At 49.1% G+C, this 15,715-nt stretch overlaps 1 protein-coding gene across 2 annotated transcripts; it reads left to right on the forward strand.

Moving 5' to 3' along the window:
• The first annotated feature begins 11,818 nt into the window (after positions 1-11,818).
• Positions 11,819-14,231, forward strand: LOC145362218 (uncharacterized). Of its 2 annotated transcripts, none has more exons than XM_080218282.1 (4): positions 11,819-11,885; positions 12,483-12,573; positions 13,046-13,177; positions 13,823-14,231. In XM_080218282.1, the coding sequence occupies exons 2-4, from the start codon at positions 12,526-12,528 to the stop codon at positions 13,946-13,948; spliced, it is 306 nt and encodes a 101-aa protein (XP_080074408.1). In that variant the 5' UTR covers positions 11,819-11,885; positions 12,483-12,525; the 3' UTR covers positions 13,949-14,231. The 2 variants fall into 2 exon arrangements, with proteins under 2 accessions (XP_080074408.1, XP_080074409.1); XM_080218283.1 differs by lacking the exon at positions 11,819-11,885 and adding an exon at positions 11,921-12,076.
• The last annotated feature ends 1,484 nt before the right edge of the window (positions 14,232-15,715 follow it).

Genomic DNA, 15,715 nt, shown 5'->3' on the forward strand with positions numbered 1-15,715 from the left:
TTGTTGTGTGTGTGTGGGATGGGGGAGGTGGGAATGAGAGACTGAGAGGGAGGGAGAGAGAGTCTCTGGAATACAAGTGTGTGTGTGTGACTGTTAGACAAGTTATAGATTAACCTGAACCCTTGATGTGTGTGTGTCTGTGCCAAAATAAAGTCATGTCACTTTCAATGGATTTGGTCCGACTTGGGCAGCAGCAGCGTCCCCTTGTGTCTCTGCCTGGAAGTTCTGCTCTTCCCACCTGTCCAGCCCTACCCCAGAGGGCTGGGAGCACAGACAAGCCCAGGCTGGCAGTGACCACCCCCCACTCAGGGGCTGAGCACCCTGCACGGGGTAATGCAGTCCAGCTCTTGGTGTGCACTGAACCATTTCCAGAGTCTGGCTTCAAAGCATCCCCTGTTCTCCGTTGTACAACTTCCCTACATGCTCCATAAAACACACTCACACATAATAACACACACACACTCACATGCTCACACACACACGCTCACCCACTCACACACATACTCTCACACTCGCACACACTCACACACACACGCTCACTCACACACTGTCACACTCACACACATACTCTCACACATGCACACACACACACACACTCACACATAATAACACACTTACACTCACATGCTCACACACACACACTCACCCACTCACACACATACTCTCACACTCGCACACACACACACACACGCTCACCCACTCGCACACATACTCTCACACACGCACACACTCTCACACACACACACATACTCACACACACACACTCACACATAATAACACACACACACTCACACGCTCACCCACACACACTCACACACACACGCTCACTCACACACTGTCACACTCACACACACACTCTCACACACACACGCTCACTCACTCACACACATACTCTCACACACGCACACTTTCACACACACACGCTCACTCACTCACTCACACACTCGCACACTCACACACATACTCTCACACACGCTCACTCACACACTCTCACACTCACACACATACTCTCACACACGCACACCCACTCACACACTGTCACACTCACACACATACTCTCACACTCGCGCACACACACTCGCACACTCACACACATACTCTCACACACGCACACCCACTCACACACTGTCACACTCACACACATACTCTCACACTCGCGCACACACACTCGCACACTCACACACATACTCTCACACACGCACACTTTCACACACACACGCTCACTCACACACACTCGCACACTCACACACATACTCTCACACACGCTCACTCACTCACACACTCTCACACTCACACACATACTCTCACACACGCACACCCACTCACACACTGTCACACTCACACACATACTCTCACACACGCACACAGTCACTCACACATAATAACACACACTCACATGCTCACACACACACGCTCACCCACTCACACATTTACACACACCCACTGACACATACTCACTCACACACACTCTCATGTACACTCACTCACACACACACACTCACTCATACACACGCTCACCCACTCACATTTACACACACACTGACACACACTCACACACACACATTTACACACACACACTGACACACATTCACACACACACGCACACCCACTCACACACTTCCACACATACACATCCTCCTCCCCACCAGAATTGGGAGATTCCCCTCCTGCAAAAGGCGTCGGACAGGTTTTGCAAACCCCCTCAAACCTTTCATCTGTGCTTGATGTGAATCTTTGCTGCACCCCACCCGACCCACCCACACTGACCCCCTCTGGTGCCCTCAGTGATGTGAGTGGGTAAAAGGGTGAGAGCGTGCAGGAAAGGGTGAATGGTGTCAGCATGCACTGGCATCTCATGTGGACTGGGTTGTTGTTGAAAGAGGAAGACTTGTATTTATGTGGCGCCTTTCACGACCACCATCCCTCTTCAATGGGCTTTTTTGCAGCCACTGGAGCACTTTCAAGAGCCGTCCTCATTGGGAGAGACCCAATTTCCTCATACAAACTCCGACAAGTAGCAACGGGTCCAAAGATGTTCAGGTTAGAGGAATTGGCCATGGTAAATGCGTGGGCTTCAGGGATAGGGCAGGGGAAGAGGGCCTGGATGGAATGCTCTGTCAGAGACTCAGTGCAGACTCGATGGGCCGAGTGGTCTCTTTAGCACTATAGGGATTCTATGATTCTATTCCACGATTTGACCAGATAATTGCTTTTCTTGTGTGGGTGATGTTAATTTTTTCTCAGAGGGTTTCAGAGAATTTTTATTTGCCGTGGAGGGGAATCTGAGGAAAATATTTTTCTCCCAGTAGATGCTGGGAGTTTGCAATGCACTGCCTGGGTTGGGGGTTGGTGGGGGGTGGGGGGTTGGGGGGGGTGGAATGGTGGTAAGTAGAGGTAGGAAATCTCACATCCTTTAACATATACATGGAGGAGTACTTGAAATGTCATAACATTCACGGCTAAGGGCCAAGTGCTGGGATTAGTGTGGATTTACTGTAATTCTGTTGGTGCAGACTTGATGGGCCGAAGGGCCTTTCCATACTGTATGACTCCATCATTGAGAATGAATATTGGCCTGGAAACCAGGGAGAATTCCTCTGCTCATCTTCCAAATAGTGCCATGGGATATTTCACGTTGACCCAAGAGAACATGTGCTAGTTGAATGGTGACACAGTGGTTAGCACTATTGCTTCACAGTACCAGGGACCCGGCTTCCACGCCCAGCTTGGGTCACTGTCTGTGTGGAATTTGCACCCTCTCCCCATGTCTGCGTGGGTTTCCTCTGGGCGCTTCAGTTTCCTCCCACACTCCAAAGATGTGCGGATTAGGTGGATTGGCCATGCTAAATTTCTCCTTAGTATCGGGGGACTAGCTAGGGTAAATGCATGGGGTTATGGGGATAGGGCCTGGGTGGGATTATGGTCAGTGCAGGTTTGATGGGTCGAATGGCCTCCTTCTGCACTGTAGGGACTCTATGATTCCCTATGATTATAGGATCCCCAACCCCCCTCCACCAGAATTGGCTTGGAGTCTCCAGGAATTGAAAATCAGTCTCCGGGACACTGCTGTGCGCTCCCCTTGGAGAAAAATCATCGGGAACATTGAAAATAAATTGTTCTTTTAAAAAAAATAATTTTTATCGGATATAAAAATATTGAAAATGGGGGAAAAAGGCTGATTGGCTGACAGTCAAACATCATCCAATTGGGTAATGAGTCTTTGTGCTTTCCGATTGGTCTAGGAAGACCGTATGTCACAAGGGTGGATGTGTTGGCTGACTAATAGCTGGAGGGCAAGTCATGTGATGGAACCTCCAGGGATACATTGCATCACAGTTGGTAACCGTAACCATGTGCTTCTAGGGGACTACTGGATACTTCAGGGCTTTGCAGGCATTGGGGAAGAGGTGGGCTGGTTTCTGTCCACGTAGCATTCTTTCTTCTGCATCTGAAAGTTCTGGGTTCAAGTCTCACTCCAGAACTTAAGCAGAAACATCTAGATTGACGGTCCCACAGCGCTGAGGGAGTACTGCACTATCAGAGGTATCACCTTTCATAGATCATAGAATCCTACAGTGCAGGAGGAGGCCATTCAGCCCATCAAGCCTGCACCGACCACAATCCCACCCAGGTCCTATTCCCCATAACCCTATGTATTAATTCCCCCGATACTAAGGGTCAATTTAGCATGGCTAATCAATCTAACTCATGCATCTTTGGACTGTGGGAGCAAATCGGAGCACCCTGAGGAAACCCATGCAGACACAGGGAGAATGTGCAAACTCCGCACAGACAGAGACCCAAGCAGGGAGTCAAACCTGAGTCCCTGGCTCTGCGAGGCAGCAGTGCTAACCACTGTGCCACCGTGCCATCAAGAATGTCCTGTAGTCCCCAGCACACACCTGAAGAGCATAAGCATAAACACACCAATGCCTCTACTTTCTCAGAAGGCTAAGGAAATTTGGCATGTCAGCTACAACTCTCACCAACTTTTACAGATGCACCATAGAAAGCATTCTTTCTGGTTGTATCACAGCTTGGTATGTCTCCTGCTCTGCCCAAGACCGCAAGGAACTACAAAAGGTCGTGAATGTAGCCTAATCCATCACCCAAACCAGCCTCTCGTCCATTGACTCTGTCTACACTTCCCACTGCCTCGGTAAAGCAGCCAGCATAATTAAGGACCCCACGCACCCCGGACATTCTTCTACTTTCTTCCAACAGGAAAAAGATACAAAAGTCTGAGGTCATGCACCAACTGACTCAAGAACAGCTTCTTCCCTGCTGCCATCAGATTTTTGAATGGACCTACCTTGCGTTAAGTTGATCTTTCTCTACACCCTAGCTATGACTGTAACACCGCATTCTGCACTCTCTCCTTTCCTTCTATATGAATGGTATGCTCTGTCTGTATAGTGCACAAGAAACAAAACTTTTCACTGTATACTAATACATGTGACAATAATAAAACAAATCAAATCTTAAGTTGATCTTTCTCGAAACCCTAGCTATGACTGTAACACTACATTCTGCACTCTCTCGTTTTCTTCTCTATGAACGGTATGCCTTTTCTGTATAGCACGCAAGAAACAATACTTTTCGCTGTATGTTAATACATGTGACGATAATAAATCGAAGCAAAGCAACCCCTTTGCTGTTTGGGCCTCAGTTCCCTGATAATAAGCTCTTGGGCTGTAATCCAGAGTGTGCCCTTTGTGTTGTGCCAACAATAAACATCGGAAGGAGAGTTGGCAGAGAAATGGCTTCCTGGCACCTTTGCATTTGTTTTCAGTTTTGGTCTCAGTATCTGACGTGATTCATTGGGTTGGTGTCATGGTAGCTGCTCTCACACAAGCTGCCTGGCGGGGGAGGCTGGAGTCCCTAATGGACACCATTTGTTTTCAGGCTCACAGTGTGAAGCAGTCAGGCGACCCACGTATGTGACACGCTGCTGATACATTGGCTGCCCTCAGATTAGAAATCGCCCATTCATAGCAGCACGCCTGGCAAAAAACCGGTGTGCTCAGAGCAGGTGGCCAGGAGACATTGCAGGGGAACGGAGCAGTCAACTCAACTGGAACACACTCTTCACCAATCCCCCACCCCCCCCACACCCTCTCATCCCAGCCCTCCCCACCACCCACACTGCCTCCTTACCCCAATCAAACACAAACAGCAGTACTGCGGTTAGGACTGCTGCCTCACCATGCCAGGGATCCAAGTTCAAGGAACAAAGAAGAGCACAGTACAGGAACAGGCCCTTCAGCCCTCCAAGACTGCACCAATCATGGTGCCCTAACGAAACTAAAACCGGAGTCCGTATCCTTCCATCCTGGTCATGTATTTGTCTAGTTGCCCCTTAAATGCCGCTATCGTACCTACTCCCTGGGCAGCGCATCCCAGACATTCATCAACCTCTCTGTAAAAAAACTTGCCTCGCACATCTCCTCTAAACTTTTCCCCACGCACTGATGTCCCCTTGTACTTGACTTTTCTACCCGAGGAACGAGCATCTGATGATCCACTCTGTCCATAATCTTGTAAAGCTCTATCAGATCGCCCCCCCCTCCCCCCTGCCAACTCCAATGAGAACAAACTGAGTATATCCAATCTCTCCTCTTGGCTGCTACGCTCCAGACCAGGTGAAGCTCTTCTGCATGATGCTGTACAGTTTGATTCCGTAATCTTTGTCCTGTGGGCTAGGGGGACTGTAACTTTTGTCCAGGAGATCAGAGGACTTGCAACATTTGCCCTGAAGATGAGGCAATTTGCGACTTTTGCTGTGGAGATTAGGGGAGCTGGTACCTTTGACCTAGAGGTAATGAGATCTTTAGCCTTTGCCCTGGGGATTATGGTATGTGTAAAGTTAAAGTTTATTTATTCGTCACAAGTAGGCTTACATTAACGCTGCAATGAAGTTACTTTGAAAATTCCCTAGTTGCCACACTTCAGTGCCTGTTCGGGTCAATACACCCTAACCAGCACGTCCTTCGAAGTGTGGGAGGAAACCGGTGCACCCAGAGGAAACCCACGTAGACGTGGGGAGAATGTGCAGACTCCACACAGACAGCAACTCTGTTTTGGAGGCTTTTTGATTTGATTTATTGTTGTCACATGTATTAACATACAGTGAAAAATATTGTTTCTTGTGCGCTATACAGACAAAGCATACCATTCACAGAGAAGGAAACGAGAGAGTGCAGAATGTAATGTTACAGTCATAGCTAGGGTGTAGAGAAAGATCAACTTAGTGCAGGGTAGGTCCATTCAGAAATCTGACAGCAGCAGGGAAGAAGCTGTTCTTCAGTCGGTCGGTACGTGACCTCAAACTTTTGCATCTTTTTCCCAAAGGGGTGCGTGAGATCATTGATTATACTGGCTGCTTCTCCGGGGCAGCGGTAAGTGTAGACAGAGTCAATGGATGGGAGGCTGGTTTGCGTGATGGGTTGGGTTACATTCACGACTTTTTGTAATTCCTGGAAGTCTTGGGCAGAGCAGGAGCCCATACCAACTGTGATACAACCAGAAAGAATGCTTTCTATGTTGCATCTGTAAAAGTTGGTGAGAGTCGTAGCTGACAAATTTCTTTAGTCTTCTGAGAAAGTAGAGGCATTGGTGGGCTTTCTTAACTATAGTGTTGGCATGGGGGGACCAGGACAGGGTTGTTGGTGATCTGGACACCTAAAAACTTAAAGATCTCGACCCTTTCTACTTCGTCCCTGTTGATGTATACAGGGACATGTTCTTCTTTACGCTTCCTGAAGTGAATGACAATCTGCTTTGTTTTGTTGACATTGAGGGAGAGATTATTGTTGCCGCACCAGTTCACCAGACTCTCTATCTCATTCCTGTACATTGTCTCATCGCTTGAGATCCAACCCACTACGGTGGTGTCGCCAGCAAACTTGAAAGTCGAATTGGAGGGGAATTTGGCCACACAGTCATAGGTGTATAAGGAGTATAGTAGGGGGCTGAGAACACAGCCTTGTGGAGCACTGGTGTTGAGGATGATTGTGGTGTTGTTGCTTTGAAGAGGGTAAAAAAGATTTACCAGGATGTCACCTGATAGGGAAGGCATTAGCTATGAGGAGAGATTTGTTCTCACTGGAACGACGGAGGTTGAGGGGTGACCTAATAGAAGTCTACAAGATTATGAGGGGCATGGACAGAGTGGATAATCAGAAGCTTTTACCCAGGGCAGAAGAGTTAATTACTAAGGAGCGTAGATGCAAGGAGTAAAGTTTAAAGGAGGTGTACGAAGCAAGTTTTGCACACAGAGGGTGGTGGGTGCCTGGAACTTGCTGCCAGGGGGAGGTTGTAGAAGCAGATACAACAGGGTGGCACGGTGGCACAGTGGTTAGCACTACTGCCTCACAGCGCCAGAGACCTGGGTTCGATTCCCAGCCTTGGATCACTGTCTGTGTGGAGTCTGCACATTCTCCCCGTGTCTGTGTGGGTTTCCTCCGGGTGCTCCGGTTTCCTCCCACATTTCAAAGACATCCGGGTTTGGTGGATTGGCCGTGTCAAATTCTCCCTCAGTGTACCCGAACAGGCGCCTAAGTGTGGATTTTCACAGTAACTTCATTGCAGAAGTAAATAATCTTTAGTGACTTCTCAGGGCGTCTTGACAAATACATGAATAGGATGGGAATAGAGGCATATAGCCCATGGAAGGGTAGGGGGTTTTAGTTCAGACGGTAGGCATGCTTGGCGAAGGGCTGAAGAGTGTGTTCCTGTGCTATCTTTGTTCTTTGGTGATGTGGGGTTGGCGGGGGCAGTGGGGGGGCATGGGGAGAGGTTGAAAATAATTTTCCAATTCAGACTTTGGGAGTGTGGCAAATCTCAGAGTGGAAAAGTTTTGTCTGAATTGTAATTCGCTGAGTTGCACCTTTGAAAGGATTCCCTTTTCCCTCTGCCAGACCAGACAACAACATTGAAGGCAGGTTTTGGGCAGTCCAGCCACAAGAATGTCCATCCCTCCCGCTATCATTCATATTAACACACATACACATGGCATCCATGTGTAACATCCAGTCCAGACAGCTGTGAGGATGGGGGAGAGAGAGAGACATCAGATCGCGAGGCGATGGGGACATGGGTTTAACACGGTGGATGGAGGAAGCAAATGTTTTGTGTAAAGGTGAGAACATCCGACATAGCTGGCCATGGACACAACAAGAAACTCTCTCCCACCCTCCCACCGTACCCCCGATTAAACCGGGTTTGTGTCCATCTCAGACAGGCAGCCCAGTGAACTTGAAACACAAATAAAACCCCCAAGTGCGGACGAGACAGGGAGTGGGAGTCTTGGCACTGACTCAACACCAACAAGGGGCGGATGGCTGGGTGAAGATTGGGCAGAGCGATGGGGACAGTCTGTAAAGGTTCAGCAGCTAACTTTCTCAAACTTGACTGCGAATGTGAAGAGTGTATGTTATGGAAAATATATACCTGAGTGTAGGCATGTGTACATGTGTGTTTTAACATGTTTGAAAGGGTGTGTAGGCATGAGCGTATGCAGGTGTATGTTTGAGTCTAGACCCCAGTCCAGACCAGACTGACCCAGTCCAAACCAGGGTCTGTCTGGTGTGCTAATCAGACAGGTAAAATTCTCCCATGTGTCTGCGTGGGTTTCCTCCGGGTGCTCCAGTTTCCTCCCACACTCCAAAGACCTGCTGGTTAGATGCATTGACCATGCTAAATTCTCCGTCCACGTACCCCAACAGGCGCCGGAGTGTGGCAGCTGGGGGTTTTCACAGTAACTCCACTGCAGTGTTAATGTAAGCCTACTTGTGACACTAAAAAATAAACTGTAACTCTGTAATCTCCTGAAGACCCCACAACCCTACGGTTATAAACAAAACCCTGCGGGTGCTGGAATCTGAAACAACAACACAAAATGCTGGAAAATCTCAGCAGGTCTGACAGAATCTGTGAAGAGAGAACATCCTCTGCAAAATTTTCCTCCTCAAGAAAGCTTTAGGGCAGGCAGTGGTCCAGTGGTATTATCACTAATCCACAAACTCAGTTAATGTTCCAGGGACCTGGGTTCGAATCCCGCCACGGCAGATGGTGGGATTTGAATTCAATAAAAAAAATCTGGAATTAAGAATCAACTGATGACCATGAAACCATTGTCAGAAAAACCCATCTGGTTCATCAATATCCTTTAGGGAAGGAAATCTGCCGCCCTTACCCGGTCTGGCCTACATGTGACTCCAGAGCCACAGCAATGTGGTTGACTCTCAACTGCCCTTGGGCAGCTAGGGATAGGCAATAAATGCTGGCCCAGCCAGTGACACCCATGTCCCAGGAATTAATAAAAAAAAACAAGCTTTCTGCTACCAGTCTGCAAATCATAGAGTCCCTACAGTGCTGTAGGAGGCCATTCAGCCCATCAAGTCTGCACCGACCACAATCCCGCCCAGACCCTATTCCTGCAACCCTACATATTTACCCTTCTAATCCCCCAACAAGGATGATTTATCATAGACAATGCACCTAATCAGCATGCCTCTGGGGCTATGGGAGGAAACCCACGCAGACACAGGGAGAACGTGCAGACTCCACACAGACAGTGACCCACACCGGGACTGGAACCCGGGTCCCTGGCGCTGCGAGGTAGCAGTGCTAACCACTGTGCCACCGTGCCGTCCCAAGGTCTCATTCTTCAGCCCAGTATCAGTTAGCTTTGTTCTTACAAATTGCCTGGGGATGATTTACCACTTTCAAGGCACTATATAAATGCGGCTTGTTCTTGCTCAGCTGACCTTGGGCAGGTTGGTATGTTTCAGCACTGTACAATGCTGCCCTCGGGTGGACACACAGTGTCACTCCACCCAGATTGTGTTCTCCAGGCTCTGGGAGCTGGAGAAGATTGCCAGGGAGACAGTGAAAACTTTATCCAGCCACTCATTGAAGGACATTCTGGGATTGGGGTTAAGTGAAAATGGAAGTTTAATTTTGACAGCCTTGTTGTGTTCAGAGTGAATGTGTTCAACATGTCGGCATTTCAGAATCATAGAATCCCTATAGAGCAGGAGGAGTCCATTCAGCCCATCGAGTCTGCACCCACTACAATCCCACCCAAGCCCTATCCCCGTAACCCCACATGTTTAGCCTGCTAATCCCTCAGACAGTATGGGTGGGATATTCCAGCAGCCCTCGCCCCACAACCAGAAAATCCAGCCTGAGATCACAGACCTTTGCAAAGGCTGATGGGAAAATTCCACCCTAAGGGGCAATTTAGCATGACCAATCCACCCAACCTGCACACCTTTGGACACTAAGGGGCAATTTAGCATGGCCAATCCACCTAACCTACACATCTTTGGACACTAAGGGGCAATTTAGCATGGCCAATCCACCCAACCTGCACATCTTTGGACACTAAGGGGCAATTTAGCATGGCCAATCCACCTAATCTACACATCTTTGGACACTAAGGGGCAATTTAACATGGCCAATCCACCCAACCTGCACATCTTTGGACACTAAGGGGCAATTTAGCATGGCCAATCCACCTAACCTGCTCATCTTTGGACTGTGGGAGGAAACTGGAGCACCTGGAAGAAACCCATGCAGACACGGGAAGAACTTGCAAACTCCGCACAGACAGTGACCAGAGCTGGGAATCGAACCCAGGCCCCTGGCGTTGTGAGGCAGCAGTTGCTAACCACTGCGCCACTGTGCTAACCATGTATGCTGATTGTGTCTACAGTTACTGTGCCAGTTTTCGCTGTATCTGCACTGTGCCTTGTTACTCACGGTATCTGTGTTTAGTCCAGTGCACTGTATCCACACTCTCCCTGCATGCAGTGCATCCAATTATGTTTACTTTTCATTCTCGCATGGGACATGGGTGTCGCTGGCTGGATCAACATTTATTACCCATCCTTAATTACCCCTTGAACTGATTTGATTTAATTTAATATTATCACATGTATTAGTATACAGTGAAAAAGTATTGTTTCTTGCACCCTATCCAAAGCATACCACTCATAGAGAAGGAAAGGAGGGAGTGCAGAATGTAGTGTTACAGTCATAGCTAGGGTGTAGGGAAAGATCAGCTTAATGTAAGGTAGGTCCATTCAAAAGTCTGATGGCAGCAGGGAAGAAGCTGTTCTTGAGTCGGTTGGTGTGTGACCTCAGACTTTTGTATCTTTTTCCCGATGGGAGAAGGTGGAAGAGAGAATGTCCGGGGTGCGTGGGGTCCTTAATTATGCTGGCTGCTTTGCTGAGGCATCAGGAAATGTAGACAGAGTCAATGGATGGGACACTGAGTGTCTCACTCAGCCATTTCAGAGGGCAGTTGAGAGTCAACCACATTACTGTGGCTCTGGAGTCACACGTAGGCCAGACCGGGTAAGGACAGCAGATTTCCTTCCCTAAAGGGACATTAGTGAACCAGATGGGTTTTTACGTCAATTGATATTATTACAGTTACGGTTACTGCAACAACCTTCAATTCCAGATTACTTATTTAGACATTAAATTCAAACTTTGTCAGCTGCCAGACTGGGATTCAAAATTATTTACCCACAAATATACACTGGGTCTCTGGATTTCTAATCCAGTGACAATATAAAAATGCAGCACTTCCACTGTGTCAGAATTCACTTATCTGTGAAGTGCTGCCTTAAGCTGCACTGTACCCAGCACTGACTGTATCTGCTCTGGGTGCAGTACTGACTGTATCTGCTCTGGGTAGAGTGCCAACGGTATCTGCTCTGTTCGCAATGCTAACGGTATCTGCTCTGTTCGCAGTGTTGACTGTATCTGCGCTCTGGGTGCAGTGCTCAATGTGTCCCGCAGGGCGGCGCTGCAGGCACGGAATTGCGTGATGACATCACTGCCCGGAAGTAGGTCGGAACCCGGAAGTGAAGGTGAGAATTTGGCTGAGTCTGAGTTGGAGTCGCAAGTTTGGACTCAGGACCCTGGGGACAGAGGGGTGGTGGGCAGGGATTGAACGGAGCCAAGAAATGAAGCGACCTTCGGCCCCAAGACCCATCCTAGCCCCAAAGATCATATCCAAAACCAGGACTGGGAGGAGGGAGTGAGGAGTCAGTCAGACTCAGTGAGTCTGGGGGATTGGGGCATACTAAACTCAGGATGGCACAGTGGTTAGCACTGCTGCTGCACAATCCCAGGGACTCGGGTTCGATTCATGGCTTGGGTCACTATCTTTGCGGAGTCTGCATGTTCTCCCCGTATCTGCGTGGGTTGCCTCTGAGTGCTCTGGTTTCCTCCCACAGTCTGAAAAACGTGCCGGTTAGGGTGCATTGGCTGTGCTAAATTCTCCCTCAGTGTACCCGAACAAGCGCCAGAGTGTGGTGACTAGGGGAATTTTACAGTAACTTCATTGCAGTGTTAATGTAAACTTGTGACATTAATAAATAAACTAAATTTTGGAGTCAGGGAGTGGGGTGGATGTTTGTTGCTGTTCTGATATTGATGAGTTGTTTTCTTTAATTCACATTCAGAATCGAGGATTATTAGATATTTTTCTGGTTCTGCTCTGTGGCGATGTCAGATGGAGGAGGGAGGCTCAGCCTGGCAGAGCTGGCACAGCAGGTAAATCCCCAAACCACTGGCATTCTGAGACAATCCAGCTGACCCTGTGTGTCTGTGCCCCCTCCGCCTGCCTGTGTCCCCCCAGCCCATTCCCATCTTGGTCATGCCCCCCTCAGCCCACTCCCACCTTGGCCGTGCCCCCCTCGGCCCATTCCCACCTTGGCCTGTGCCCCCTCCGCCTGCCCGTGCCTCCCTCCACCCACCTGTGCTGCCAACAAATGCACCCTCCAACCCCCCTGTGCCCCTGCTGCCTGGCCGTGTGCCCCACCCACCTACCCACCCACCTACCTACCCACCCACCTACCCACCCACCTACCTACCCACCCACCTACCTACCCACCCACCTACCTACCCACCCACCTACCTACCCACCCACCTGTGCCCCCTCATATTTGGCTGACCTTTCTATCCCTGTTATGTTTCTATCAGTGAAATGGAATCAATGTAATCCTGGTTCTGATCTGTGTTGAAGGTCGCACTGTGGAATTGGCTGGACAGTGACAATGAGATGAGCAAACAGCTGCTAAAGTCAGTGACTGGAGGACGACTGGCTTACTCCCTTTACCAGTACCTGAGTGGCCAGGATCTAATTGACATGTACAAGGTAAAGAGAGAGGGAGCTTTACTGCATCTAACCCTGTGCTGTACCTGTTCTGGGAGTGTTTGAAGAGGACAGTGTAAAAGGAACTTTACTCTGTATCTAACCCTCTGCTGTACCTGCCCTGGAAGTGTTTGATGGGGGACAGTGTAGAGGGAGCTTTACTCTGTATCTAACCCCGTGCTGCACCTGTCCTGGGAGTGTTTGATGGGGAAAGGTGTCGAGGGAGCTTTACTCTGCATCTAACCCTAGGCTGTACCTTTCCGGAGAATGTTTGGTGGGGAAAGTGTAGAGAGAGCCTTACTCTGCATCCAATCTCATGCTGTTTCTGTCCTGGGAGTGTTTGATGTGGGAGAGTGTAGAGAGAGCTTTACTCTGTATCTAACCCCTTGTTGTACCTGTCCTGAGAATATTTGATGGGGGACAGTGCAGAGGGAGCTTTATTCTGTATCTAACCCATTGTTGTACCTGTCCTGGGAGTGTTTGATGGGGGACAGTGAAGAGGGAGCTTTATTCTGTATTTAACCCCTGCTGTACCTGTCCTGGGAGTTGGCTTCCATCTCTCTTTCCAGCTGCTTTAGGTCAGAAGCTGTTTTATGAAACCTGCCCAAATTTTGCCCTGATTAACCACTTGCTGGCTTTCCCCCGCAGAGACAGTGCATCCTTGGCATCGTGCAGTTTGTGAAGGAAAATCCCCGGGCCTCGCCATCCCAGCTGAACAAGGAGCTGGAGAAGCAAGTACTGCTGTTTGCAGCGAGGGTCCATGCTCTGGGGTAACTCCTGAATGTTCCTGGTGTCCTTTCCCTCTCTTAAATGGGACCAAGCTTGCACTGAGCTGCCCACAATTGGTCTTGTTTGTTAAATTCCGACATAATTGTTACTGCTGTTCCCCGGAGCATTCCCTGTTTGCCGTTGACCCTGAGACCAAGACCCTGAAGGTTTGAAGATGAGGATTTTTTCCTGTGCCAGTGAAAGGAATTTTGACTGTAAGTTTCCCAGGTTAGGACGCAAAGTGCTGATGATAAACCCTTTTACACAAAATTAAACCTCTGTGACTAAACACTGCTCCTGAATGTGTCATTTTGTTGTCACTGAAACTTCGTCTTTTATGAACATCTAAAGTTAAGCTTATTTATCACTCACAAGGCTTACATTAACACTGCAATGAAGTTAATATTCTAGTCGCTACACTCCTGTTCGGGTACACTGAGGGAAAATTTAGCACGGCCAATGCACCCTAACCAGCACGTCTTTCAGACTGTGGGAGGAAACTGGAGCAACCGGAGGAAACCCACACAGACACGGGGAGACTCTGCACAGACAGTGACCCAAGCTGGGAATCGAACCCGGGTCCCTGGCACTGTGAGGCAGCAGTGCTAACCCACTGTGCCACTCTTGGTGTTTCTGTTCCACCCCAACTCTCTCAGCTCTGGAAATGACATTCTGACAGAGGCTGGGTTGAGTTTGGATCTGAATCAATGATTCTTGTGGCACAGTGATTAGCACTGATGCCTCACAGCACCAGGGATCTGGGTTTGATTCCTGGCTTGGGTCATGTCTTTGTGGAGTCTGCACATTCTCCCTGTGTCTGCGTGGGTTTCTCCGGATGCTCCGGTTTCCTCCCACACTCCAAAGATGTGCAGGTTAGATTGATTGGCCATGCTAAATTGTCCCTTGGTGTCCCAGGATGCAAAGGTTAGAGGGATTAGTGGGTAACTACATGGGGTTACAAGAATAGGGCCTGGGTGGGATTGTGGCCAGTGCAGACTTGATGGGCTGAATGGCCTCCTTCTGCACTATAGGATTCTATGAAAATAATCTAGAAAGATGGAGCAAGGAATGGGAAGGGAGATTAAGGGCAGACCTCACTGAGGAGGTCTTAAACACAGCATTTAGGTGGAAATAAAGACTGAGAGAAACCCAATATCAATGAAATTTCCAAGCTACGTTAAAGACGCCTACCACTTTATACAAATAAAAAACTCTCTATACACCTAATCAAACAGCCTCCTGGCATGGTGGCACAGTGGTTAGCACTGCTGCCTCACAGTGCCAGGGAACCGGGTTCAATTCCCAGCTCGGGTCACTCTCTGTGCAGAGTCTGCACATTCTCCCTGTGTCTGCGTGGGTTTCCTCCAGGTGCTCAGTTTCCTCCCACAGTCTGAAAGACGTGCTGGTTAGGGTGCATTGGCAGTGCTAAATTCTCCCTCAGTGTACCCGAACAGGCGCCGGAGTGTGGCAACTAGGGGATTTTCACAGTAACTTCATTGTAGTGTTAATGTACGCCTACTTGCGACACTAATAAATAATAGAATAGAGCGGTTCTGCGGAACGGCCTGGTGCACGTTTGGTGGCATTCATGTTTCTGGGTATTGCACTGCCGGAAGAAGCCAGATAGTGGCAGTGTCCGTGGAGGCCGGCCCGGGCGGCGGCGCTGTCGGCGGAAGCTGGGCTGGTCGGTGACGGCCAGGCGGTGGCGCTGGCACTGTCGCTGGAGGTCAGGCCAGGCGGTGGCTCTGTTGGCGGAGGCCGAGCCGGGCGGTG

The sequence above is a fragment of the Carcharhinus amblyrhynchos genome, unplaced genomic scaffold, assembly GCF_965287045.1.
Source record: "Carcharhinus amblyrhynchos unplaced genomic scaffold, sCarAmb.v2.hapA scaffold_37, whole genome shotgun sequence".
Classification (NCBI taxonomy): Eukaryota; Metazoa; Chordata; class Chondrichthyes; order Carcharhiniformes; family Carcharhinidae; genus Carcharhinus; species Carcharhinus amblyrhynchos.